The sequence below is a fragment of the Paramormyrops kingsleyae genome, chromosome 24, assembly GCF_048594095.1.
Source record: "Paramormyrops kingsleyae isolate MSU_618 chromosome 24, PKINGS_0.4, whole genome shotgun sequence".
Classification (NCBI taxonomy): domain Eukaryota; kingdom Metazoa; phylum Chordata; class Actinopteri; order Osteoglossiformes; family Mormyridae; genus Paramormyrops; species Paramormyrops kingsleyae.
Window position 1 is genome coordinate 11,871,072 of NC_132820.1, and position 25,165 is coordinate 11,896,236.

At 50.1% G+C, this 25,165-nt stretch overlaps 2 protein-coding genes and 1 non-coding gene across 8 annotated transcripts; 2 read left to right on the plus strand and 1 right to left on the minus strand.

Moving 5' to 3' along the window:
* Nucleotides 1-3,005: 3,005 nt before the first annotated feature.
* Nucleotides 3,006-3,098, minus strand: trnar-ucu (transfer RNA arginine (anticodon UCU)). Its single transcript has 2 exons — nucleotides 3,062-3,098; nucleotides 3,006-3,041 (listed from the first exon to the last, which is right to left on the minus strand). It is a non-coding gene; the product is annotated as a tRNA-Arg (tRNA).
* Nucleotides 3,099-3,620: 522 nt separating this feature from the next.
* srrt (serrate RNA effector molecule homolog (Arabidopsis)) lies at nucleotides 3,621-12,159 on the plus strand. Of its 4 annotated transcripts, none has more exons than XM_072706447.1 (20): nucleotides 3,621-3,778; nucleotides 4,262-4,388; nucleotides 4,606-4,734; nucleotides 4,819-4,968; nucleotides 5,103-5,291; nucleotides 7,181-7,350; nucleotides 7,595-7,779; nucleotides 7,889-8,014; nucleotides 8,113-8,293; nucleotides 8,378-8,538; nucleotides 8,630-8,691; nucleotides 8,920-8,998; nucleotides 9,157-9,378; nucleotides 9,488-9,658; nucleotides 9,761-9,914; nucleotides 10,400-10,593; nucleotides 10,915-11,071; nucleotides 11,467-11,559; nucleotides 11,652-11,748; nucleotides 11,877-12,159. In XM_072706447.1, exons 2-20 carry the CDS (start codon nucleotides 4,270-4,272, stop codon nucleotides 11,950-11,952), a joined length of 2,715 nt encoding a protein of 904 aa, XP_072562548.1. In that variant the 5' UTR covers nucleotides 3,621-3,778; nucleotides 4,262-4,269; the 3' UTR covers nucleotides 11,953-12,159. The 4 variants fall into 4 exon arrangements, with proteins under 4 accessions (XP_072562548.1, XP_072562550.1, XP_072562547.1 ...); XM_072706449.1 differs by having other exon boundaries at nucleotides 9,157-9,348; XM_072706446.1 differs by having other exon boundaries at nucleotides 4,262-4,387; nucleotides 4,590-4,734.
* Nucleotides 12,160-12,425: 266 nt separating this feature from the next.
* LOC111860867 (multifunctional procollagen lysine hydroxylase and glycosyltransferase LH3-like) lies at nucleotides 12,426-24,588 on the plus strand. 3 transcript variants are annotated; one of them, XM_072706558.1, is made up of 19 exons: nucleotides 12,435-12,891; nucleotides 13,393-13,484; nucleotides 13,635-13,756; nucleotides 14,179-14,342; nucleotides 14,751-14,863; nucleotides 16,747-16,810; nucleotides 16,919-17,016; nucleotides 17,161-17,262; nucleotides 17,348-17,479; nucleotides 17,909-18,030; nucleotides 18,221-18,325; nucleotides 18,412-18,537; nucleotides 18,679-18,820; nucleotides 19,619-19,732; nucleotides 20,136-20,207; nucleotides 22,248-22,358; nucleotides 22,489-22,635; nucleotides 23,048-23,173; nucleotides 23,792-24,588. In XM_072706558.1, the coding sequence occupies exons 1-19, from the start codon at nucleotides 12,750-12,752 to the stop codon at nucleotides 23,945-23,947; spliced, it is 2,250 nt and encodes a 749-aa protein (XP_072562659.1). In that variant the 5' UTR covers nucleotides 12,435-12,749; the 3' UTR covers nucleotides 23,948-24,588. The 3 variants fall into 3 exon arrangements, with proteins under 3 accessions (XP_072562661.1, XP_072562659.1, XP_072562660.1); XM_072706559.1 differs by having other exon boundaries at nucleotides 12,439-12,994; XM_072706560.1 differs by lacking the exons at nucleotides 23,048-23,173; nucleotides 23,792-24,588 and having other exon boundaries at nucleotides 12,426-12,891; nucleotides 22,485-22,615.
* The last annotated feature ends 577 nt before the right edge of the window (nucleotides 24,589-25,165 follow it).

Sequence of the window (25,165 nt, forward strand, 5' to 3'; positions counted from 1 at the left end):
CAACACCTACAGGGAATGGTCTAAACACTACTCAGAAATTGTTACACACCTCATAAATAAATGTGAAACACTCTGGGATAACAGGAAAATAATCATTATTTAGGATATTCCTGTACTTATAAAAGTTTATTTACATTTAAACAACAAAACCTGCGGCAAAAACAAAATTGCACTATATGATTTTACATATTTTGTTACAGCAAAGTCAATCATTCATTCTGCCGCAGCATCATGCTTGCTAGCTGGCTCAGGTCACATGACTGCACCTACATCACATGCAATGTTCTCCTTTGCAAGGCAACATGGGAAGCATCCATTGGCGTGCCGAAACCAGCCTCGGCAAGATTCCGCTCCTGCATCCTCAGATGCTGCATCCATCGCTTTGATTAGATTTTCCTATCTGTACGGGTGTCGCTCATGTACCGTCCACCGGCATGCTGGGAAAAATTCCTCAATAGGGATTAAAAAGGGAGAGTATGGTGGAAGGCAAACATTCATGAAATGCTGGTTATTGTAAACGCAGTCGCACATTCATGGACCCTGGTGAAAACTCACATTGTCCCAAATAGCAACATAAATGAGATGCCCTGGCTGCCCGTGACCTCGCTGTACAAGCAGCCTGCACACCATCCGGGAATGTTAGCAGAAGGTTAGTGTTCTATGGCCCAACGGCAACATGTCGGTGAACATCCCAATAGCCGCTGACGGCAGCACGTACGGTCACATTTCCACCAGGCTGGCTAGACACTCCTATCATGGCATTTGAGCCAAATATGTTGTGACCTTTCCTTCTATTTTTTCCCAGAATCCCGCTTCATCCATGAAAATGTATCGACGAGGCTGACCATTGAGTCAAGTTCAAAATTTCTCTGTTCACAGTGAAAATAGGTCACACTTAGTTCTGTAAATGACACCGTATGATGTCTTTATGCCTGTATACATGTGCTGCTTCACACACAGCACAGTACACATGCTAACGCTGACTTTACTATAAAAGTCTACTTGTTTGCACATATTGATATTGTTGCTCATTCACTCTTTCACTTTCGCACAAAGGGTACCCTATTTTCACCCTTACCTGGTTGCGTTGCAGGACACAGACAGTTCTTGATAGAGTTACACTGTTTATGCCTCAAAAATGCATGTTGTCTTTAATAATCCACTGTTGTATTTCACACAGTCGAGTTGTGTTACTATACGTGTCTCCTGTTGTGAGATCGTGTGGCCGTCTTTCAATTCTACAAAAAGACCATTCTGTTAGAAGTATTCAAGCTGTATTGTAAATGTTCTCTACTGTACAATAACAGATATGTACCATTCAGAAAATTATTTTTTCCCTGTCCCCTTTCAAGAGATTGGTGACTTACTGAGACTGAAATCATCATGTAACTTTCAGAGGCAGAAATACATTTTACCCGTTTTCTTCTGAGTTCCTGACTATAGAGGCCACTGAGAACCTGCTGAAATTTGGTTGCACATGTTGCCCTGCTTCCCTCATAAACATGCCCTGAAGCAGAACATGTGAAGGTGATTAGAGCTTTGCTAAATGGGAGATTCAGATTTGCAAACTGTGTCCAAGCAGATGAACAGTGTTTGAAGTTTTGCCAACTGTGGGATTGATTTGATGGAGGAGTTTTGGTAGTTCACAGTTTAGTTTTTAAAATGGAGTGTTTTAGCAGTTCAGAAAAACTCAGAAAATCTCATGTGCAATGAGGTTGGGAATCTTGGGGAGTTCCTACCTGAAAAAAAATGAAATGTAAATTAAATGAAAATGCAGGTGGGTGCGGTTAGGGTTAAGCTTAGGGTTAGGGTTAAGCTTAAGTTGGCGTTAACCCTGATCCTCGCCCTCGTCGCCCACATTCCAGTTCACCAACAGAGCAGACTGTTGATTTTCACTCACTTGTATCCATGACTACCAGCTGAGGACCCCCTGTGTTTACGTCACAGGTGATGCTGCCCCTCCTATGCGTCAGGACTCCCTGACGAGCTGAAGAAGGCCTGCTGACCAGCCCATCTCTAAAATGTCCTCTACAGCGCCCCCTAGGTCTCTTCTCATGTTACAAACACAGTCTAGTTGCTTTGTTTGTTATTCATAATTGTTAATTGTCTTAACGAAGTGTATCGTCATTATGGAATCTCACCCCCGCCTTTATGGACCTTTCGTATTTACGGCCTATAGTCCATCTGCCATCCATTAATCTCATTTTGTGTAATTTTATGGTCTGTGGTGACTGTGTCCCTGATAAATGCCTGTAAAGAGCTCAGCACACTGACGCGTCCTGTGTGCCTTTATCAGAAACTTACAGTGTGCTTTAGCAAAATATTTATCTTTGTAGATTGACCCTAATGTGACATAATTCAGTTTAAGTCACATTCAGCTGAATATCACTGAGCATTAGTTACCGGTTAACTATCAAAATTAAGGGCTATAAATTTCAAGAATCCTGGGTCATAGATTTTATTGTTTTATAAAACACACACACTTCTATTTTTTCCCAGAATCCCGCTTCATCCATGAAAATGTATCGACGGGGCCTGACCATTGAGTCTACAGATATTACTACAGATATTACTCCTGCATTTCATAACTAATGCAATGAAACATTGTAAAGAATGTAATTATGACTTCACTGCTTATCAGTGAAAAATAATAACCACATTATGCAGTTGGTTAATCATTTAAAATATTTAAGCAGATTTAAAAAAAAAAATCTACATTATATATATATATATATATATATATATATATATATATATATATATATATATATATATATATATATATTGCTTACCACACTACTCTGATCTTGGTTGTGATATTGCACTTTGTTATTTTCTAAAATGATCAAACTAGGGTTTAGATTCAGGGTAATTATAATTTAGTTATTACCAGACGCTTTTATCTAAAACAACGTAGAATTGATAGAGCACGGTTATGGGCTTTGCTCAAGGTCCAAATGGTGAAAGCATTATGCGCACCCAGGGAACAACCCACCAAAACCCAACGACTCTGGTGGGACTCGAACCCACAACCTTTGAATGACCTCACACAGTCAAAGTCTAGAAGTCCAACGCGCTATCCATTGCGCCACAGAGCCTGCACGCGTACATCTCACTGTCGGCATTCATGCCACCCGCGCAGCCCAGTCGTCACCTTCAGTAAATGGGGGGTGTCAGTTTACACTCGATGTCACCATGCCGGGGGGGCGGTGCTTTTGGCGTTAATACCGTGTGGGTTTAGTTTTTCTTTGTGTAGAACACGGCCGGTTAATTACAGCTGCATTCCCTGAACTGCGGGATATCGTCTATTTCTCGGAAAGCCGCGTTTCGTCACATTCAAGCATTATTCATACGGTATAATATGTTACATTTAAATCCTGTACAGACACCGCCGTGTCCCGCAAAGAGTCCTCCCTCGGTTAAAGACACTCGTGTAAATAAGACCCGTGAATAAGAGCGTTCCTTTATAGACACCGACAGCTCGGGTTCGACAAGGAGCCCTAAGACACCAGTGAAAAGACCCTGATAAAACCCCTAATAAAAACACGTCCATATACAGACACCGCCAGCTTTTAATACCCCGATCCGGCACGAGATCCCTCCCCCGAGTAAAGAGACCACAGTAAATAAGACTCCTGACAAAGGACATCCCTCTACATCCGGGGAGTTGTGGAGCCGCGGCTGCAGCAGAGCGGCGGGAGCGGCTTGCTGGTGAAAATAAATTCATATAAAATATAAAGAGCTAAGGCCGGACTGATAACCGGACGGGTTTCTGCAGGTAAACCGTCTATCCCGCTTCTCTTTCGGGTCTCAAACGCTCTTCAGAGCTGCTGTACGGACATACGGGTGAGCAGGCCGCAGCCGCCGGGACTTGCCCACAGAGGCAGCCGCCATGTGCAGCTCCAGTGCCGTTGGCCATGAGGACGGGGCTCCGCCGGGCACCATGTGCTGATCGGGAAGCATCGCCGGGTTTATCTGGCTCCCACTAATGCACGTTGCTGGAAAAAAAGAACATATATGTATATTCGTAATTTTAAATAACGGTAACATTGCCCGGTCTCTTCTGATAGGAAATGAATAAAACCGGATTCCCATTTACAAATGTGTCGTTACTACCGATACTTTTATTCATAATGAACCGTTAAGGGCATGGACCAAGTTTTGGTCCGCTGGAAAGACCGGAATAACGGGTTAACCGGGTCTTAGAAGGTTTCGTAGAGGAAACCGGCTGCTGCTTCCTCTGTGTCTCCGTTGTTCGCAGGATAAGTGATGGGAGACAGTGACGATGAGTATGACCGGCGAAGGAGAGACAAGTTCCGCCGGGAGAGGAGCGATTATGACCGATCACGAGAGAGGGAGGATCGGCGGAGGGACGAGTGGAGTGACAGGTAAGGGAGAGGGAATAAGAGGAGACGGTGGAGGGCTGGATGGGTAAGACAGGGGTGTGAGACATGCTGTGCTTTTTAGTTTATGAGGTGTTGAGAGAGTTTGAGGGGTACAGGAGCTTTCAGGTTGGAGCAGACGGGGATCAGCATGGTACCGAGAGTGGGAATCAGGTTTTAAGGGGCTGTTCTGTGTTTCCGGGTGCTGGCGGCCCTCTGCCAGGGAGTGGGACCGGGGCCGGGAGCGGCGTAGCCGAGCAGAGTACCGGGACTATGAGCGGGGGCGCCGTGAGCGCTTCTCACCGCCCCGGCACGACATGAGCCCGCAGCAGAAGCGCATGCGCAGGGACTGGTGAGTAACGCCCCCACAATTCCACACCCTCTCCCCACTCGTTACCCTGTAATGTTGAGCCCTGCTTCTTATTGCCCCCTGCAGGGACGACCATGGTGGTGACCCCTACCACGGCGGCTACGACCTGCCGTATGGAGGTGGCAGCGGGGGGCCCAGCTATGCCCCCCCGCAGCCCTGGGGCCCCCCCGACATGCACATGATGCAGCAGCACCATGGGATCCCCATCCAGGCCCGGTGAGCGGGGGACAGTTGTTGCCATATAGACACGGTTGACTTTATTCAAACCGTAAGAGTGGTCTTGATCACCGATTTTTTTTGCTTAGATGTTTGAGTATCACCCCCTCCCCCACCTCACACAATCTTCTCAGGCTGGGAAACATCCATGACGTGGAGCTGGCCCCTCCCCCACCAGTGATGAAGACCTTCAAGGAGTTCCTGCTGTCCCTGGATGACTCGGTGGACGAGACGGAGGCCGTCAAGCGATACAACGAGTACAAGATGGACTTCAGGCGGCAGCAGATGCAGGATTTCTTCTTGGCCCACAAAGACGAGGAGTGGTACGGTCCAGCGGGCCGGCCCAAGCTGTGCATGGTGGGGTGGGCTGTACCATCAGGGTCGTGGGGGGGGTTCCGTGCAGAGTAAGATGGTGTCACTGAGATGGCTGAGTTGTCGGAGATGTTTCTGCTTGTAGTGTGATGTTTTAGGGAAAGTCTGGCTACTTCAGCCTATTAAAATTGACTTAAGGAGACAAAGTTCCGTGACCTCGTGCGTTTGACTGAACTTCAGAGTTGGGGTAAAGTTTAAACGACTGGGATGTACTAGTCCTGTGTGAGAAGATGAGCCTGGGAAGCGTTTAGCTTTGGTCTGCCTGTATGGAGCGTGAATGATCTTCCTGCTATTTGGCTCTAATGTTGTGAAGGTAAAAAGATATGGTTTCACAAAGCCGAACTTTGCTTAGCTGGATAACTTGTTGGATTTAAGGTAGTCTGAGCTAGATGCACTTCCTGAAGTAGCCTCGTAGGATTTTCTGAGGAACACAGAGGACCAGACTTATTAGGTTGGCAGGCTATGTTCGTAATGAGCCTGTGTGTGTGTGTGTACGTGTGTGCATGTGTGTGTGTGCGCGCGGCAGGCCTGCACTCTGTTCTCACCCATTCACTGTCCGTGTTATTTCTCATGCGCTGTTCCCCACAGGTCACCCGGATCAGTGTTTTATTTGCCTTTTTGTTTTTACAATTTTTTTTTTCTTTTACAATTAACAGAGCAGTCGCTCCCTCTATTCCTCCCCTCCTCCTCTACAAGGTACGGGAAGACATGGACCCGCACAAGGACGACCGTCGCAGGAGTCTGTTAGACAGTCAGGGTCCACACTGCGCACAATGCAGTGACTTTAGACGCACAGTCCAGGGCTCCTAGGCAGACAGGCTCAATGGCGCCCCCTGTGGTGCATGTGGGGCAGACAAACAGACAAACAGCTGCCTTAGTACGCTGCTTTTTTTCCCTCCCTTTTCTTTTACAAACAAAAACATTTTTAGTTTTCTTTTTTTTTTGGACCGAGTCAAATGCAAAAGCAAAACGTCCCTAAAAGCATTTAAGAGCACAAACAATCAGGGCTGCAGTGGAGTGACCTTTTGTGCCAGAAGAGACCCTCTGAGTATATTTGTGTTGTTAAACATTGGAAAAAAAGGTAAATTTAGTCCACGACACAGACCCGTACGTGTGTTTTAGTTTTGTTAATACATCTGTGAACTGTGTTACAGTTGGTTTCTGTGAAGTTACTGCTGCCTCTGCAGCTGGTGAGTGATTCAGTGCTAATTAGTGTGTTAATGGTGATGGTCGTGTTGCAGGTTCTGTGCCTGCTTCTGCAGCATGAAAGGTAGAGGTCTCTCCCTGCCGGAGGGCCGGCCAAGTGCAGAGCCGCTGTCAATGTGCCTGTACAGTCATGAAGCCGCACTCTTCGTGGGGAGTCCCACTGGGTGGGGGGGGGGGGGGTTGGTAGCAGGGTGCCTGTTCCTGGAGGGATGCCAGCAGAGGGAGCCGTCTAAATCCCCTTTTCTGCCAGCACGTGTTTAAAAAAACGTGGTTATATTTAAACAATATGCAGGGGAAAGGAGAGCAGAAGAAGGGAAACATGGGATGTTCATGACTGTACAAGCAGATTAATGCTGGGGGGGGGGGCAGGGGGGTGGTGTACATGGATCCATTAATAAAGAATCTCAGCTAGTGGGCACCAGCACGTGGCCGACGGCTCAGCCTTAATTAGCGACCGTGTCTGAGTGCTGCCCGTTTGGGGTCCGGTCCTACTCTTTTAATTTAACGGGGGGTTGTGTGTTTGAGACCTGGTCTTCCAGTTGCTTCGTGAAGCTCCCCTGACTGCCTCTTCTTTCACCGCCACCCCCCACCCCCCTCCTCTTTCTGGGGTCCTGCCATCTGGGTGTCCATGCAGGTTCCGCTCCAAGTACCACCCGGACGAGGCGGGCCGCCGCAAAGCGGACGCCCACGGCGCCCTGCAGAATCGCCTGAGCGTCTTCATGTACCTGCTGGAGGGAGGCTGGTTCGACAATGTCTCCCTGGACATCGAGCGTGCCCCCGCCATCATCAAGATCCTGGACGCTGGTGTGGACCACATGGCACCAGTTGCATTTTTAGAAAAATAATGATAAAAGTGGGCGACTGTTTACGATGGGCCCTGTGCTCACTTAGCAACTTAGTTAAGGACGTGAACTTGACGGTTGCTAGTTGCAACACCAGCTGACCTAACACTAATGAAGTATATTTGAAAGTTTTTGAGAAAATAGCTTTGTTTAGGAAAATCATAGGCCGCCTGGGGATGGTCATGCATCTCCCTCCTCTTCCTCAGCTGTGATAAAGATGGAGGGAGGCAGTGACAATGACCTGCGCATCCTGGAGCAGCCCACGGAGGAGGAGGAGGAGCGGGAGAGGGCGGCCGTGGGTGGGCCAGGGGCGGAGCCTCCGAAGAGGGAGGAGCCTAAAGCGGGGAATGCGGACCGCAAGCTGGCAGCGGACAGGGAGGACAAGGAGAAGGTCGGAGTGGCCTTGAAGGATGGAGGCGGATTCACTGCAATGCCATTAGAGAGACGGCATGAGATGGGTGCTTCTGTCCAATTAAAAAACAGGAATCTCTGCCTCTCAGGGCGAGGGCGGGGCAGGAGGCACTGAGGAGAAGCAGAAAGGTGTAGGCGGGACCGGAGGGGGCGGGGCTGAGGAGGACAAGGTGGAGGCAGCGCCAGGGAAAGAGGAGCCTCCGGAGCCTAAGAAGGTGAGCGGTTCTGCAGACGGCACTGGTGTGAGGCCTCTTCAGGGTGGTGGCTTGGTTATTGGTCAGTGTGGTCATGTGGTCATGCTGCCCCCCCCCAGCTGAGTAAGAAGAGGAAGAGAAAGCGCAGCGGTGACAGCGAGGACGAGGCCAGCGCCTCCGACAGCGAGTCTGACTCTGACTCGGACTCCGTCTCCCGCTCCTCCGAGAAACCGGCCGAGCGGGAGGAAGGTGAGGACAAGGAGGAAGAGGAAGATGAGGAGGAGGAGGAGGAAGGCGAAGGTGAGGACGGGTTGGAGGGTCACAGGTCATGTGTCACACATTCGTAAGATCTGCCTCCACCTGAACTTGGGCTTGTCTCCGCAGCGAATGCAAAGGAGCACAAGGAGCAGCAGCTGAAGGAGAAAGAGCGGGTGGAGAAGACGGCCAAGGAGGAGGTGCAGGTGCGGCCGCGGCCGCTGCACAAGACCTGCTCACTCTTCATGAGGAGCATCGCGCCAAGCATCTCCAAGGCAGAAATTGTCGCGGTGAGAGTCAGCGCTCCTTACAGGGGGGAGGGGTAGAGTGCGGGGGAGGGCTCACTTATGCTGACAGTGCCCGTCTCACTCAAACCCGCAGCTCTGCCGGCGGTACCCGGGATTCATGCGGGTAGCATTATCAGAGCCCCAGCCAGAGCGCAGGTCAGTCTCCACGGCAGCGCTCAGGATGTTCATTACGCTCAGGATGTTCATTACGCTCAGGATGTTCATTACGCTCAGGATGTTCATTACGCTCAGGATGTTCATTACGCTCAGGATGTTCATTACGCTCAGGATGTTCATTACGCTCAGGATGTTTGCGATTTCATCGAATGTGGTGAACTCCGTGGGGAGCGGTGTGAAGGTCTCACTCTCGTATGTGTCTGCCAGGTTCTTCCGTCGCTGCTGGGTGACGTTTGACCGCAGCGTGAACATCAAGGAGATCTGCTGGAACCTGCAGAACATTCGTGTGAGTGTTTCCTAAAAACGAGTCAGCCGTGGTCGGTGACACAGCTTCTCTGTGATGACAGCATGGCTTGCATTGTGCCCTCTGGCGACCGGTGAGGGCTTTGCCCAGCATTCCGCCAGCCGGCCCCGTATTTACCCCAAGCCGCCTGTCCATCTCAGCTGCGGGACTGCGAGCTGGCTCCGGGGGTCAACCGCGACCTGGCACGTAGGGTCCGCAACATCAACGGCATCACCCAGCACCGGCAGGTTCTCCGTAACGACATCAAGCTGTCGGCCAGGCTGATCCACACGCTGGATGAGCGGGAGAGGCTGTGGGGGCCCAGGCAGAGGGCCGATGCACAGGGCCTGGAGGTACTGTGCTGCTGTGACCCAGGCTCCCCAGTAGGTGGCAGCAGTGAGCAAATGCTGTGTTCTGTATGAAACACCCCTGAGGTCATTGGGGGGGGCCACCGCACCACCTCTCCTGTTACATTGTTTGTTCCACGCCCAGCTCCCGGCCCAGAACCCCATCCTGAAGAACATCACGGACTATCTGATCGAGGAGGTGAGCGCGGAGGAGGAGGAACTGCTGGGGGGCGCTGGGGGAGGCGAACCCGAGGAGGGCAGCAAGGAGGGACACCCGGTGGAGATCACCGTGGAGCGGGACGAAAAGCTGGTGAAGGTGTGTGGCGCATAGGCTCCGCCCATAGTGGGTGTGATTACAGCACATTGCCAGCTACCAGTTGGCTTAACCCCCCTGGGATTTTGGGTTGCCCCGTGCCAGGTGCTGGACCGCTTGCTGCAGTACCTTCGCATCGTTCACTCCATCGACTACTACAATTCCTGCGAGTACCCCAACGAGGACGAGATGCCCAACCGTTGTGGCATCGTGCATGTGAGGGGCCCCATCCCGCCCAATCGCATTACCCACGGAGAAGGTAGCCCCTCCCCCTTTGACCCCAGGCCTAGCTCCATGTTTGTGTGCTATTTCCCTGCATGCTCTTACTGTTGGGAGGTTTCTTTGACTCATTGAATTTGTATAAATTCACGGGTCCACGTCTTACTTTTTTAAAATTGTCTGTTACCGTTATTTTGGTGCCTTCGGTCCTGAGAAATAATTAGTATTTTCCATCATATTAGAAGAATTATGGTGATCTGGTTGTGCATTTTTGAGCTTCGCTTGGTATGTATACCTTAAAGCCCAGGTGATGGACGGTTCTTCCTGCCTGGGTGTGTCCTGGCTTGCACTTCAGGGTCATGTGACTCTGGTTGTACCTGCTTAATACTCTGGCCCGATTTACACATCCCCCCTCTTCTCACTGCATGGTATCATCCATGCTCGGTCCTGCCTTATTTTTCACCTTGCCGGAGACCTGACTCTGCTTTCTAGGGGTGCTCAGCTCTCCTGTCATTCCGTCCTCAGTGGCCGAGTGGCAGAAGACCTTCGAGGAGAAGCTCACGCCTCTGTTCAGCGTGCGGGAGACACTATCGGAGGACGAGGCCGCGAAGATGGGCCGCAAAGACCCTGAACAGGAAGTGGAGAAGTTTGTGTCGGCTAACACCCAGGAACTGGGCAAGGACAAGTGGCTCTGTCCGCTCAGTGGGAAGAAGTTCAAGGTGGGTGGGGCCCAGCGCGGGCTTGCGTGAGGGCTGCGGGTCACAGGTCATCCTCCGTGGCCTTCCAGTGTTCAGATGCTGGTAGGAGTGTGATATCATGTCATCATGTGATTCAGTAGAGGAGAGATCCATTTGTACATGAGATGTATCTGTCCTCTGAGGAGCGGTGTGAGGGTGTATCTAAGCCCCTTCATGGATCAGTTTGTGGGGCCCCAGGTTCCGTCAGGGACTCCTCTCTTCTGCATATGTAATGCAGCAGTACGTTTTAACAGAGAGCCCTCTGTGGCATTTTAATCTGCTCCTCACGGCGCCTCCACCCAGGGCCCAGAGTTTGTCCGCAAACACATATTGAACAAGCATGGCGACAAGATCGAGGAGGTCAAGAAGGAAGTCGTCTTCTTCAACAACTTCCTCATGGATGCCAAGAGGCCCTCCCTCCCTGAAATGAAGCCCGTGCCTCCCCCCGGCCCGGGCCAAGGTGAGATACTCCTTGTTGTCATCGGGATGGATCCACCCCCAGTTACTGTAGGAGCAAAGCTTGGAGCAAAACTCGGTTGAATTGGGCTTGGATTTGGTTGAGCTCACCCTTATGTAACACATGGGGGCAGAGTTGTCCAAAGCAGAGTGTTCCATTTATGCTTAAGCCGTAGTCTCTGGTTCCTCTGTACAGTTCAGAGCACTTCCTGGTCCTGTAGAGTGCGGCACTTCCTGGTCCTGTAGAGTGCGGCACTTCCTGGTCCTGTAGAGTGCGGCACTTCCTGGTCCTGTAGAGTGCGGCACTTCCTGGTCCTGTAGCAGGCTTCGCTCCCCTTAACAGTAATGCTGTTCCCTACATTCAGACAGTCATGCCCCCCCCCATCCCCCTCTCCGCAGGAGTGCTCTCCCCTGGGCTGCCGTTCCCTCCACAAGCACCTCAGGGTCTCATTGGCTTTGGTCAGCCACGCCCCCCCGTCCTGGGATACGGAGGTGAGGCTGTTTTATCTGCGTTTTGTCTCGCATCTTTCATGCTGCTGCATGCTGATATTTTATTATCCCCCCTCCCCCACAAACTTTACCAGGTGGCCCTCCTTACCCACCCAACCAGTATGGAGGGGGCCGGGGTAACTATGACAACTTCCGCGGGCAGGGAGGCTACCCTGGGAAGCCTCGTAATAGGTAAGACTGTTAAACTCCGTGCTTCAGCCCCCTCTAGTGGGCTATATGAGGAAAACGTGCAGACTGTCTGCTTGTGGTTCCTTTGAGGGAATTATCTCCCATTCTCACTATAGTCCCCTATCTTCCAGAATGATCCGAGGAGATCCGCGCAACATCATTGAATACCGCGACCTGGATGCTCCTGAGGACGTAGACTTCTTTTAGAAACCACCGTTTTATTGTTTATTTTAATATATTTTCTATTTCTTTCTGCACGTGGCAGTGACCGTCTTGATAAAAGAATGTTAGAGACGTTAATTCAGCGTTGTGTGTCAGTGACCTTAACAGAATGCACATTGTATTGGAGATCGGGCTTGTGCTGTATGTTCCCCCCTCCCCTTTACTACCACAATAAAATATCGTCCCTCACAATGTGTGTCCGGGTCCCTTAATCATAGGCTGCAATTTCGTTTGAACATCCAGTGCCACATTGCAGGTCCACGGGGAGTTTGAAGAACGTTTTCAGTGGCCGGGAAGCTGATTACTGTATCGGACTATTATTAAAAGTTGCTCTGGTAGAAAAACTTAAAGATGACAGTTTTCATTAATCAGCCGCCTTACGTTGTTTGCCGTATGAATGTGTACATACAGCGTATGTTCGCGTGCCTTAATGATATTACGTTGACGTGGCTCGGATATCCGCCCCCAGGTTATTTTAGCTTTTATTATTTTTAGATATTTTGCTGCCGGATAACAGCCCTTGTCCAGACTACAAGCCGTTGTCGTACTCTTCCTGAAACGTGGCAATAAAGACCCGACTCTCCCCTTTAAAACGTGCCGAACCCGGTCCGAGATCGGAAGCGCCGGCGGAACCGGTCCGGTCCGGTCTGTTATATTCTGCTTTATATGCGGTGTTCTTCCTTATTTTTTTTGGGAAGGACTCTGTTTCCCCTCGTTGGCTTTAACGGAGATTAAGGATTTCTCTTGGGGCGCTGACGGACTGAAAACACAGTTCCTTCCTAATGTTCAGCAGGATGGCGACGCGCTGCAGACGGGACGGGGACAGCGGGAATCCGGGCCACGGGGCGGTGGCGCTGCTCCTGCTCGTTATTTGCGCCGTTTCCCGCTGCACAGATGCCCAGGAGCAGAGGGCCCCCGTGCCAGGTGCGCGTCCCCGCGTCTCAGCCTTTCCGCGTCCCTTCCCAGAACGCGTATGATTAACACGCATGTGAACGTTACACAGAATTACAGCGTTTGGTATAATGATGTTAGTCACTTTTACGGTTGATATTAGACTACTTGCGCTATCTAAGTGTTGTACAGTATATAGATTTACAGGCCTTAAATCCGCGCTGAAGTTAATCAACACAATCCTTGTAAATGCATTAAATATGGATGTTTTTGGTCTCTTTCCCCCAGTCGTTAATCGCAGGAGGATTTTTCAGTTTTCTTTCTAAAAAAATAGACTACATTTTTAAAGCTGGTTAAGTTTCGTTTTTCACGGCTTGATATTTAACCCTGTGATGACCACGCGCTACGTGATGTTTTGCACCTCGGTTCTGTATCTCTATGTTAACATCAAAAGGTCCACCTGTGCGTTACTTGAACATTAGTGATGACGTTTGTACACTGAGGTTCTTCAGCTGGCTCCTTCCCAATTCCCAGGAAAGCTTCTTGTCGTCACGGTGGCTACGGAGGAGACGGATGGCTTCAAGAGGTTCTTGCGGACCGCCAGGGAGTTCAACTACACCGTCAAGGTATTTTATCTCCAGGAAAATGCCGTGCGTTATTTGCGGTGATGTGACCTAGATGCTCAAAACGAAAATGGTGGCGATTTCATAGCATTTTCAACGTGCAAACATTGTGTGTTTTGTTTATAGTACGGTACTGTGCTTGTGTCCATGTAGGTGCTCGGTTTTGGGGAGGACTGGCGGGGGAAGCCAGGAGGGGGCCACAGGGTCCGCTGGCTGAAGAAGGAGCTGCAGAAGTACAAGGAGCATCCGGAGCTGGTCATCCTTTTCGTGGACAGGTCGGTCTTCCCCCGTGCTGCGGCGCTCACGTGCCGCAGTTTTTTTTTTACGGTGCATAAAATTGCGTTAAACTGTGACCCGCTATGGTTACGGTAAATATATATTTTACAAACAACAGTAACTGTAAATAGCTGCAATGGATAAATCAGATACATCGTTTTGTTAAAACAAATTAGGCGTATATTATCGTGTACAAGCGCACATTCCAAGCCTAAATGCACACTCAAGTGGTCGTAAGGCTCGCAACATGAAACTTAATACTGCGTCTCAAACGTGCAATTGTGGTGAGATTGGAAAATTATTGCCAGCTGAGTGAAAAATCCATGATTCTATGCAGCCAAAAAGGCATAAATGCCATCAGCATTTGCACTCTTTGCTCTATGCCACCATGCAGTACCACATTTACCTCTGTCCCCATCAGCTATGATGTCATCTTCGCCAGCGGCCCCCGCGAGCTCCTCTGGAGGTTCTCCAGAATGGGCCACCGCGTGGTCTTCTCAGCTGATACTTTCTGCTGGCCTGACCAAAAGCTGGCGACCCAGTACCCGAATGTCATGACGGGCCTGCGCTTCCTCAACTCTGGGGGTGGGTGCACAGTGTTTGCTGGGGGTGAAGCAGCCGGAAAGTGCTAACATGCTAACATGACATCAGTCTTACTGAAGCTACTGAAGCTATTTTATGCTATAGGGAGCAAATATCTTAACATGGAAGAAATGATGATGTTATTGATCCCCCTGGGGAAACTGGGTAGTTTTTACCAAACAGTGTCCGTCTCGCTCTCAGAACATAGCGTGAGCCGGTGTCCAGTGATCCGGGAGCACTTGGGTTTAAGTCCCTAGCTCAAGGGCCCAAGAGTGATACAATTACTCTGCTTGCCATGGGATCTAAACCCAGAACCTTCCAGCCACGCCCACAGATCCTTAACTCGAGCTGTCCCACACCTGGTGATCAGTGTCTGGGGGCGGGGCTTCCCTGTGGGTCTCCCCCTCGCAGGATTCATAGGCCACGCCCAGGAGCTCATCGCCATTGTCCAGCAGTGGAAGAGAGAGGACAATGAAGATGACCAGCTCTTCTACAGTAAGATCTACCTGGATGAGGTGCAGAGGGTAGGTGTTCTGAGTGGGGGGTGTGATCCACAGTTGGGGGGGGGGGGGGCTTAACATCTGACCCAAGATCCTGGATCAGTGCAGGTGGAATAGAATAATAATAATAGTAATAATGATGATTATTACTGGACTCTATTCCACGCCGGAGTTGCCCATGGTGAGAGGCACCAGGCAGGGTTGGGGCTGTTTATATCCCCCTGTTCGGTGCCAGTGTGATGGAATTTACCCCAGGAGATGAGAGGGTCGCCTGGTGACTGTGACAGTTTTGCGTACGTGCCAAACACCAGCTCAGAGTATCCGGCCTTCTTGGGGGCCTTGGAGGGGGGGCTGGAAGGTGCCCCTTCTGGGGACTCCATTGATCTGCTGGGGGACTTTAATGCTCACGTGGGTAATGACCGTGAGACCTGGAAGGGTTTGATTGGGAAGAATGGCCTGCCCGATCTTAATCCAAGCGGTAATCGGTTATTGGACGTCTGTGCTAAGCACAGTTTGTTCATAGTGAACACCTTGTTTGAGCAAAAGGGTGTTCACAAGTGCACTTGGCACCAGAACACTTAAGGCTGCGGTCGATGATCGATTTTGTAATCGTATCGTCGGATCTGCGTTCATATGTTTTGGACACTTGGGTGAAGCGAGGGCTGTCAACTGATCACCATCTGGTGGTGAGTTAGATCTGATGGTGGGGGAAGATGCCGGATAGACCTGGTAGACCCAAAGGCATAGTGAGAGGGTGCTGGAAGCATCTGGTGGAGGCCTCTGTCTGGGAGATCTTCAGCTCGCACCTCCGGCAGAACTTCTCTTCTCTCCTGAGGGAGTCAGGGGACATGGAGCCTGAATGGGCCTTGTTATGGGATTCCACTGCTCGGACTGGAAAAGGGTGGATTTCCCTCTTCTGGTGGGGGATGGACTGATGCCTCAAGCAGAGGTATTTAAGTATCTCAGGGTCTTGTTCACGAGTGAGGGGAGAAGGGAGCTGGAGATCGACAGACGGATAGGTGCAGCGTCGGTAGTAATGTGGATGCTGTATCGTTCTGTTTTGGTGAAGACGGTAGCTGGGCCAGAAGACAAAGCTCTCAATTTACCAGTCGATCTACGTTTCTACCCTCATCTATGCTCATGAGCCTTGGGTTGTGACCGAAAGAACGAGATGGTGGATACAAGCGGCCAAAATTAAGTTTCCTCCACAGGGTGGCTGGGCTCAGCCTTAGAGATGGGGTGAGGAGCTCAAACGTTCAGGAGGGGCTCAAAGTGGAGCCGCTGCTCCTCCGCATCGATAGGAGCCAGTTAGGTGGTCTGGGCATCTATGTAGGGTGCCTCCTGGACGCCTCCCTGGGGAGGTGTTTTGGACATGTCCAGTCGGGAGGAGGCCCCAAGGCAGACCCAGGACATGCTGGAGAGATTATATCTCTCAGCTGGAGGAGGTGGCTGGTGAGAGGGAGGTCTGGGCATCTTTGCTTAGACTGCTGCCCCTGAGACCCAACCCTGGATAAGCAGCAGATGATGGATAGATGGATGGAAAATCGACGGTATCCAGGTGGCAAATCCTGGGCGATTCGAGTTGGAGTCCCAGACCATGCATATATATCGATGACTTTACACTAAAATCTTCAGCTTCAAGGACTCTGCCGTTCTGACCTGGCAACCCCCATAGGTCCAGCCCAAATCCATCCTGCTCCCGATTACTGTCCCCTAAAGGATTAGAGATGAACTGCAGCTAAAGTGAATCGCAAGTTTATTTTACGCTTTCAGATTAAAAATACATGTTATACAGTCCTATGCACAACGGGCACCTTACTGCCACCTACAGGATAAATCAGGCCACCTACAGGGTAAATCAGGCCGGGAAATGGCATGTTGTGAATGCGACTGTCTGTCTTCCACAGAAAAGCCTGAACATCACTCTGGACCGTGGCTCCTACATCTTTCAGAACCTGAACGGCGCCCTCGGTGAGACCCAACCCAAGTGACTGACACTACAGATACTGTAGAAATGGCGGAAAGCGAACTACTGTGCAACTACCCCCCCCCCCCCCCCCACTGTCTTCCTGTCTGCAGAGGAAGTGGTGATGAAGTTTGAAAAGGAGCGGGTCCGCATCAGGAATGTGGCTTATGACACACTTCCTGTCATCATCCATGGCAACGGCCCCACCAAGGTGGGTGACAGCACAAGTCTGAGTTCATTGAGCTAATCCTGGGCTGGGAGTGAACTTAACCTGAACTGGAGGCCCCTCACTATACTCTGAACTGCAAGTTGCATCTTTACTGATGTCTTTGTATATGCATGTGCGGTCACACAGCTACAGCTTAATTACCTGGGCAATTACGTCCCGACGGCCTGGACCCACGAGCACGGCTGCGGAATCTGCGATGACGACCTTCTATACCTTGGCGACGTGCCGGTGAGCGTCCGACGGCACGGTCGCCCGTCTTTGCACTCTCGTGTGCGTCTGCCAGTGACCGTGCATTTGACGTGTGACGTGATAGGACGAGGAGCTGCCCGTCGTGCAGGTGGGCGTGTTCATCGAGCAGCCCACCCCCTTTCTGGATGAATTCCTGGATAGGCTGGCCACCCAGAGCTACCCTGCCCACCGGCTCCGGCTCTTCATCCACAACAACGTCAGTAGCCCCGCCCACAAAAACCCCACACGTAGATAGGAGGCAGGCCAGAGGTTTAATCTCTGCTGTGTCCAATCAGAGGCACCGTGGGCAGGTCCCCAGTGAGTTGTGCTGATGTCACTGAGCCTCCCTCAGCGTCTTTCTGCATCTTTTCCATCCCAGTGTCCCCCTGCTGTCACTGTCACTTCACCCTCCGCCCTGTGTCAGTGCTGTGCCAGTGCAGTGAGGCTGCCCGTGGTCTGTGCTGATCTTATCTTCTTTAGATGTTCTGTGGACGTCAGTCATCCAGCTTAATTCATGTTCTCCCTCCATGTTGTTTAGTAATAAGACGGTCAAAGTAAAATATCTCCGCCCCCCCCCTCTTTCCTCTTACCCCGGCACCCGCCTGGTTCCTCCGCCCCCCCCCCCCTGCCCAATCCACCACCTCAGGTGGTCCATCACGAGCCTCACATGCAGCGATTCTGGCAGCAGCACCGGCACCTGTTCCCTGAGGCCCGGATCGTGGGGCCCGAGGAAAATCTACAGCCTGGCCAGGCCAGAACCATGGCCATGTGAGTGTCTGTAGCAAACATGCAGCCAATCACAGTCTAGCTTTGGTGAAACTGATCATGTGATCCTGCATACGGCCAATGATTGGTTAAAGCCCCACCGTCACATGTAAGCGTTACACTACTGCAAAGGTGACTCGCTGCTCTTCACTGTACACTCTGCCCCTGTCGTCGTTTTCGCCGTGTCCCTCAGGGACTCGTGCCGCCAGGATCCCATGTGCGCCTATTACTTCAGCATCGACGCCGACGTGGCGCTGGTGAACCCGGATGCCCTGCGGATCCTTATCGAAGAGAATAAGTGAGTTGCCGCGTGGATGGGTGGTAAGCGGTGGGCGGGTCCAGGCTACATGGCCTTTAACGTGGCGGGGGGGCTCTCTCCCCCAGACCGATCATTGCCCCCATGCTGTCCCGGCACGGGAAGCTGTGGTCCAACTTCTGGGGGGCCCTGAGCAGGGAGGGCTACTACTCGCGCTCGGAGGACTACATCGACATCGTCCAGGGCAAGCGCCTGTGAGTCCCCACCCCCCCCCCCCCCACCGGACCGCAGCCAGTGGGTACATTCACACAGTGAGTAAGACGCACGGCCGTGTGACAGTGTGACTCGGAGGCCTCGGCGGATCGGTGAAGACCCTCTCGCCTTCCCCTCCTCAGCGGCGTGTGGAACGTCCCCTACATCAGTCAGGTGTACCTGATCCGAGGAGACACCCTGAGAACCCAACTGAAGCAGATCAGCCTGTCCTCACAGAAGAATCAGGACACCGATATGGCCTTCTGCAGGGCGGTGAGGGAGCAGGTCAGTCTCTCTCTGTCCTCACAGAAGGATCAGGACACCGATATGGCCTTCTGCAGGGCGGTGAGGGAGCAGGTCAGTCTCTCTCTGTCCTCATAGAAGGATCAGGACACCGATATGGCCTTCTGCAGGGCGGTGAGGGAGCAGGTCAGTCTCTCTCTGTCCTCACAGAAGGATCAGGACACCGATATGGCCTTCTGCAGGGCGGTGAGGGAGCAGGTCAGTCTCTCTCTGTCCTCACAGAAGGATCAGGACACCGATATGGCCTTCTGCAGGGCGGTGAGGGAGCAGGTCAGTCTCTCTCTGTCCTCACAGAAGGATCAGGACACCGATATGGCCTTCTGCAGGGCGGTGAGGGAGCAGGTCAGTCTCTCTCTGTCCTCACAGAAGGATCAGGACACCGATATGGCCTTCTGCTGGGCGGTGAGGGGGCAGGTCAGTCTCTCTCTGTCCTCACAGAAGGATCAGGACACCGATATGGCCTTCTGCAGGGCGGTGAGGGGGCAGGTCAGTCTCTCTCTGTCCTCACAGAAGGATCAGGACACCGATATGGCCTTCTGCAGGGCGGTGAGGGGGCAGGTCAGTCTCTGTCTCTGCATGTGTCCGTCTGTGTCTGTGAGAAATTTAGAGTGTCAGTGACAGTAACTCTGCCCTTCTCCCTCTGTTTGTCTACCTCTGTTTATCTCTCTGTCTGTCTGCCTCTCTGTCTTGGCCTGTCTGTTTCTGTTTGCCTCTCTCCCTCTGCCTGCCTGTCTCTCTCTATATCTGCCTGTCTTTTTCTCCTTCACTCTTGTCTCTCAGGGTGTGTTCATGTTTGTTTCAAACCGTGACAACTTTGGCCGCCTCATCTCCAGCTCCAGCTACAACAGCAGCCTCCTCCACCCTGACATGTGGCAGATGTTCGACAACCCCATGGTAAAGCGACGTAGGCTCACTGTCAGAGACCACCCTCACTCCTGTTACAGTGATAGACCACCCTCACTCCTGTTACAGTGATAGACCACCCTCACTCCTGTTACAGTGATAGACCACCCTCACTCCTGTTACAGTGATAGACCACCCTCACTCCTGTTACAGTGATAGACCACCCTTACTCCTGTCACTGCAAAAGAGACTGCCCTCATGCCTGTTTTTGTAATACGCCTCTATCCGTGTTATAATAATAGAGATCGCCCTCGCTCCCTTTACAATAATAAACTCCCTTTGTCTGTGTCATAGTAATAGAGACCACCCTCGCAACTGTTACAGTAATAGAGACCATCCTTGCTTCTCTTCTACCAGATAATATCTTGTGGGTTGTATTTTCTGTCATTTATAGGACTGGGAGGAAAAATATATCCATGAAAACTACTCTAAAATCTTAGAGGATGGAAGCAATATTGTGGAAGAGGTATGAAAAATGTAGTAATCCCAAACATGTGGGAAGAGAGGGAGGAGTTTCACCTTGTTCACCCTGTCCTTGCTACTCACATAACTATCTTCCTTCTCGTGTGTGTGTGTTTATATATATATATATATATATATATATATATATATATATATACACACACACACACACACACACACACACACACAGTGCCTGGTGCCTGACAGAAGTCTTGTCACTTAACCAAGTTGTAGGAACAACAAATAATAACTTGACCTGCAGTTAATCAGTTGGAATCAGAAATGGCTTATAAGAAAGTCAAAGCCCTCTAGATTATGCTTATTATACCAAAATAAAGTTTTTCATCATTCATTGAGTTTTGTCATGTAATTAGGACAGAAAGGTCAACTTTTGCCTGGACAAAAGTCTTGTCATATACAAAAATAATGTAGAAATTATACATATACTTTATTTAGAATACACAAACGTGCTACAATAACATCAGAACATAAAGTCATGGTGCCTTGGAAGAAAGAATTAATAACATGTATGACTTCCATGAGCTTGGAGGACCGCATCCATACGTCTTGGCAATGACTGAAATAACTTGTTGATGAAGTCATCTGGAATGGCAAAGAAAGCAGTCTTGCAGGACTCCCAGAGTTCGTCTAGATCAGGGGTCTCCAACTCCGGTCCTGGAGAGCTACTATCCAGTAGGTTTTCTATCATACCCGGCTTCTGATGAGCCACACCTGCTCCTGGTCTCTACCTGAGAACTAGTGTGGCTCATCAGAAGCCGGGTATGATAGAAAACCTACTGGATAGTAGCTCTCCAGGACCGGAGTTGGAGACCCCTGGTCTAGATTCTTTGGTTTCGTCTTCCAAGCCTCCTCCTTCATCCTACCCCAGACATGCTCAATAATGTTCATGTCTGGTGACTGGGCTGGCCAATCCTGGAGCACCTTGATCCTCGTCAGTTTCAGGAACTTCAATGTGGAGGCTGAAGTATGAGAAGGAGCGCCATTCTGCTGCAGAATTTGCCCCCTCTTATGGTTTGGAATGTAATGGGCAGCAAGAATATCTTGATACTTCAGGCTGTTGATGCTGCCATCCACTCTGCAGATCTCTCGAACACCCCCATGGATGTAACCCCAAACCATGATTTTTCCTCCACCAAACTTGACTGTTTTCTGGGTGAATCTTGGGTCTATGCGGGTTCCAACAGGTCTCCTGCAGTATTTGCAGCATTTGGTATGCAGTTCAATGGATGATTCGTCAGAAAAATCAACTTTCTGCCACTTTGCCACTGTCCATCCTTGCTGCAAGCTGTGGGCCTTGGCAAATTCAACACGCTTTTTTTGTTGTGTTCTCATTAATGCTGGTTTCTGTGCACTAATTCTGCCATGGAAACCATTGCGTGCGAGAATTCGAGAAACTGTTCTTGTAGACACAGCGGTTTCTGGTGACCAGTTCTGATGTCGCTCTGCTGCAGTTGAAAAAGGGTTGGCCCTGGACTTTCAAAGCAACAAACGGTCCTCTCAAAGAGTTGTCTTACGTGGTCTGCCTGACCTGGGCTTGTCATGAACATCACCAGTTTCTTCATATCTTTTTTTAATCCTCTCCACTTGACGTTTGGATACATTAATGACGTCTGACACCTCAGCAGCAGACTTGGTCTGTGGTTGAATCTTTGGCATGTTTTCAGAAGCCAGGTTGCACTTCAAGTGAAGGTCTGGTTTGCTGGGGATCTTTTTATACACACCTGGGATTATGTTAATTACAGTATTTGTCACAGGAGAACCTCAAATCTGTGATTGGTTGAATAATTAAAAGACATGACAAGACTTTTGTCCTTGCAAAAACAGGTGTTATGGACTTTAACGAGCTGTGAACATCAGGACACTTTTTGACTGTTTCATTTTGCACCCAGTTATTAATATGAAAGCCCTTGGCATTAAATTGATCCATTTATTGTAACAATTGATTGATTAGAAATAAAGTTATATGCCTTTTTAAGTTACTATGTCCTTATGTGACAAGACTTTTGTCAATGACTGTATATAGTCCCAGCCATGCCCAGATGTGTACTGGTTTCCAGTCTTCTCCGACAAGATGTGCGACGACCTGGTGGCGAACATGGAGAGCTTCAGCCAGTGGTCGCGAGAAGGCCACAAGGTAACGAGCACGCTCAGTCTGGTCCGTGGGGTGGATCATTCTTCCCTGGGGGGGTGGGTTGTCGACAGGGGCTGGGCTCTGTGGGAATGAGTGAACAGCTCACATGTTTCTCACCCCGTTTGTGAGGCAGGGTGAGAGGCTGGCGGGGGGGGGTGAGAACGTGCCCACGGTGGGCATCCACATGAACCAGATGGGCTTTGAGAAGCAGTGGCTCCACTTCCTTCAGAAGTACATCGCTCCGGTTGTGGAGAAGATCTACCCTGGCTACTACACCAGGGTGAGACATTACTCAGATGTTACTCAGACATTACTAAGACTTTACTCAGATGTTTTGTTTTATCCGACGTAACATTAATTGTCACACTCACTTCCATAGCTCAGTTTAGTATTTCTAACAGTTTCAGCCAAATTAACTCAGTATTTACACACAACTGTTCTGGTGGACTGATAAGCAGTTTGAGCCATAGCTGTTGTCTTCTGTGATTTGAACCAGCAAGCTTTGCATGACACAAGTCCTTAATCTCCACACCCCCTGCTGGTCTTATCAGTAAACAGCCTGAGTTATGTGTGTAGGAAGTACAGGCCTCTTATTACACGGATTGTGGTTCTGTGTCGGTGTGAGTCTGTGGGTTCTGGGAGCTCCACTGGAGTGGGTTGATGACCACTCCCTCCCCGCACCCCCACCCCAGGCACGGGCCGTGATGAACTTTGTGGTGCGGTACCGGCCAGATGAGCAGCTGTCCCTGCAGCCACACCAAGACTCCTCCACATTCATCATCAATATCGCGCTCAACAGCAAGGGCGTGGACTATCAGGTACAGCCGGGGGGGGGGGTAGGGGGCCTAAATTAGCCCCAGCTGGAGGACTCAACTTTACTGTACTTTCCAACTGACTTTTCGGAGACTAATCAGCTAGTTTACTCAGCAGAAATGCCCCACCAGTTACCTTCAAGTAACAAACACATTTAACAGTAATAATAATAATTGATACTTCATTGATTTCCATGGGGAAATTCTCTTTATGCCTCCCCCAACTTGCTCTCTGTAGGTGAAACCAAGCTGGTTGTGAAGGGCAGCCACCCATAGAGCGCCCAGAGAGTTTGGGGTTAAGGGCCTTGCTGAAGCACCCACAGACATAGCAAGGCCGGACTCAAACCAGCAACCTTCTGATCACAGGCACAGAGGCTTAGTCCCCTGACTTTAACCACTATGCCACCTGCTGATCTGTTTGTTATATTTATATATATATTTTGTAGATTGCCTGCAAATTACCTTGTTGTTGTTAGAATAAGCCAGGTATCAGCTTCATTAAATGTTAATGTTTATTAATGAATTCCTGGAAGATGGCAAAATAAAACTGGCCTGTAGGGGGCAGAGTTGAGTAAGCAGTCACATGAGCCGGTTGGGTATTCACCATTGGTGTGTTTCTCCCAGGGGGGCGGCTGCCACTTCCAGCGGTATGACTGCAGGGTGGAGGCCCCCAGGAAGGGCTGGTCCTTGATACATCCAGGCCGCCTGACGCACTACCCCGAAGGGCTGCCCACCACCCAGGGCACGCGGTACATCATGATGTCGTTCATCGACCCCTAGGCACTGAGTCTTGGGGGATTGTGTGTTTGTGTGTGGGGGGGGGGTCTCAGGTGAGGAGTTTGAGGGTCTGGCCTTCTGGACAAAGACTCTATGGTACTGTTTACACTGTGGGCTTTAACAGTACGTAAACTCCAGGTCTAAAGTGGATGTGTGAATGGAAAACAGCACCAGGTTTCATGGCTGTGAATAATTTACAGACCAGATCACTGTCTTACCAGTAAAAGCCAGATGATGATTTCTGTCCAAACTGTGATCTTAATTGAAGCGGCACAGCTGTAACCAGCAGCCAGCACTTCCTGAAGACGACCATTGTGCTGTGTTAGAGTGAATGTGTGGAGAGCAGAGAGCATGTTAACTGAAGGTGCTGTGCGATAAGCATAGAGGTGTGTAGAAAAACCGTAAAATCAGCAGCAAACCCCATTTTCATGTTTAAAATGCCTGTACCTAATAAGGTAGTTTTTAATTTCCCAACACGTAATCAAAACCATTGCAACTACTTTGGAATTGTCTACACGTTTCATTTCTTTGTATTTTTGAAATTCACCTGCTTGTCCTGCTGTGCCCCCTGTGCTCGACTGTACAGCAGATGTTCGTTTTGTTTTTAACACTTGGGTGGGTTAAATAAAAGCTTCTTTACACTGTGTTGTGTGGTGATGGCTGCTTCTGCAGAGAGAGAGAAGCGGGGCTTCGCTCAGTTAGTGATGCCCTGTGCGAGCTGCACGTCTGTGACTTAAACACCAGGGGGCAGAGCGAAGTCGGCAGGTAGACATTGTAACTGAGTTCCAGGGCAGAACAATTACCTTCCGAACTCCCCTGTGTGTCACAATCTGAACTACAAATGACCTCCACAAAGCTTCAGAATTAAAATAGTTAATTGACATAATAAAAGGATTTTTATTATTTACATATGTGAATTTTTTGTTCCCTGATGCAATATCATGCCTCCCCTTGGGACTTGAACTTGCATCTCATTGATTAAAAAGCCGGGCCCTTAACTGCATCGCCACCTTCTGTGCCGACTTGGAAATTCTTTTTTTTTTCTCTAATATATTTTATGTACGCGCTTGTTTTCAATTTATTTCCTCGTGGGTGCATTTACCGAGCGTTTAATAAGCGGGTGAGTAGGAGCCCCACCTGCTGTGAGGTAACGCAAAGTGCACTGGCGGTTCTGTTCGCACTTGATTGAGACCAGCGTCACGTATTTGCTCGAAAAACGTT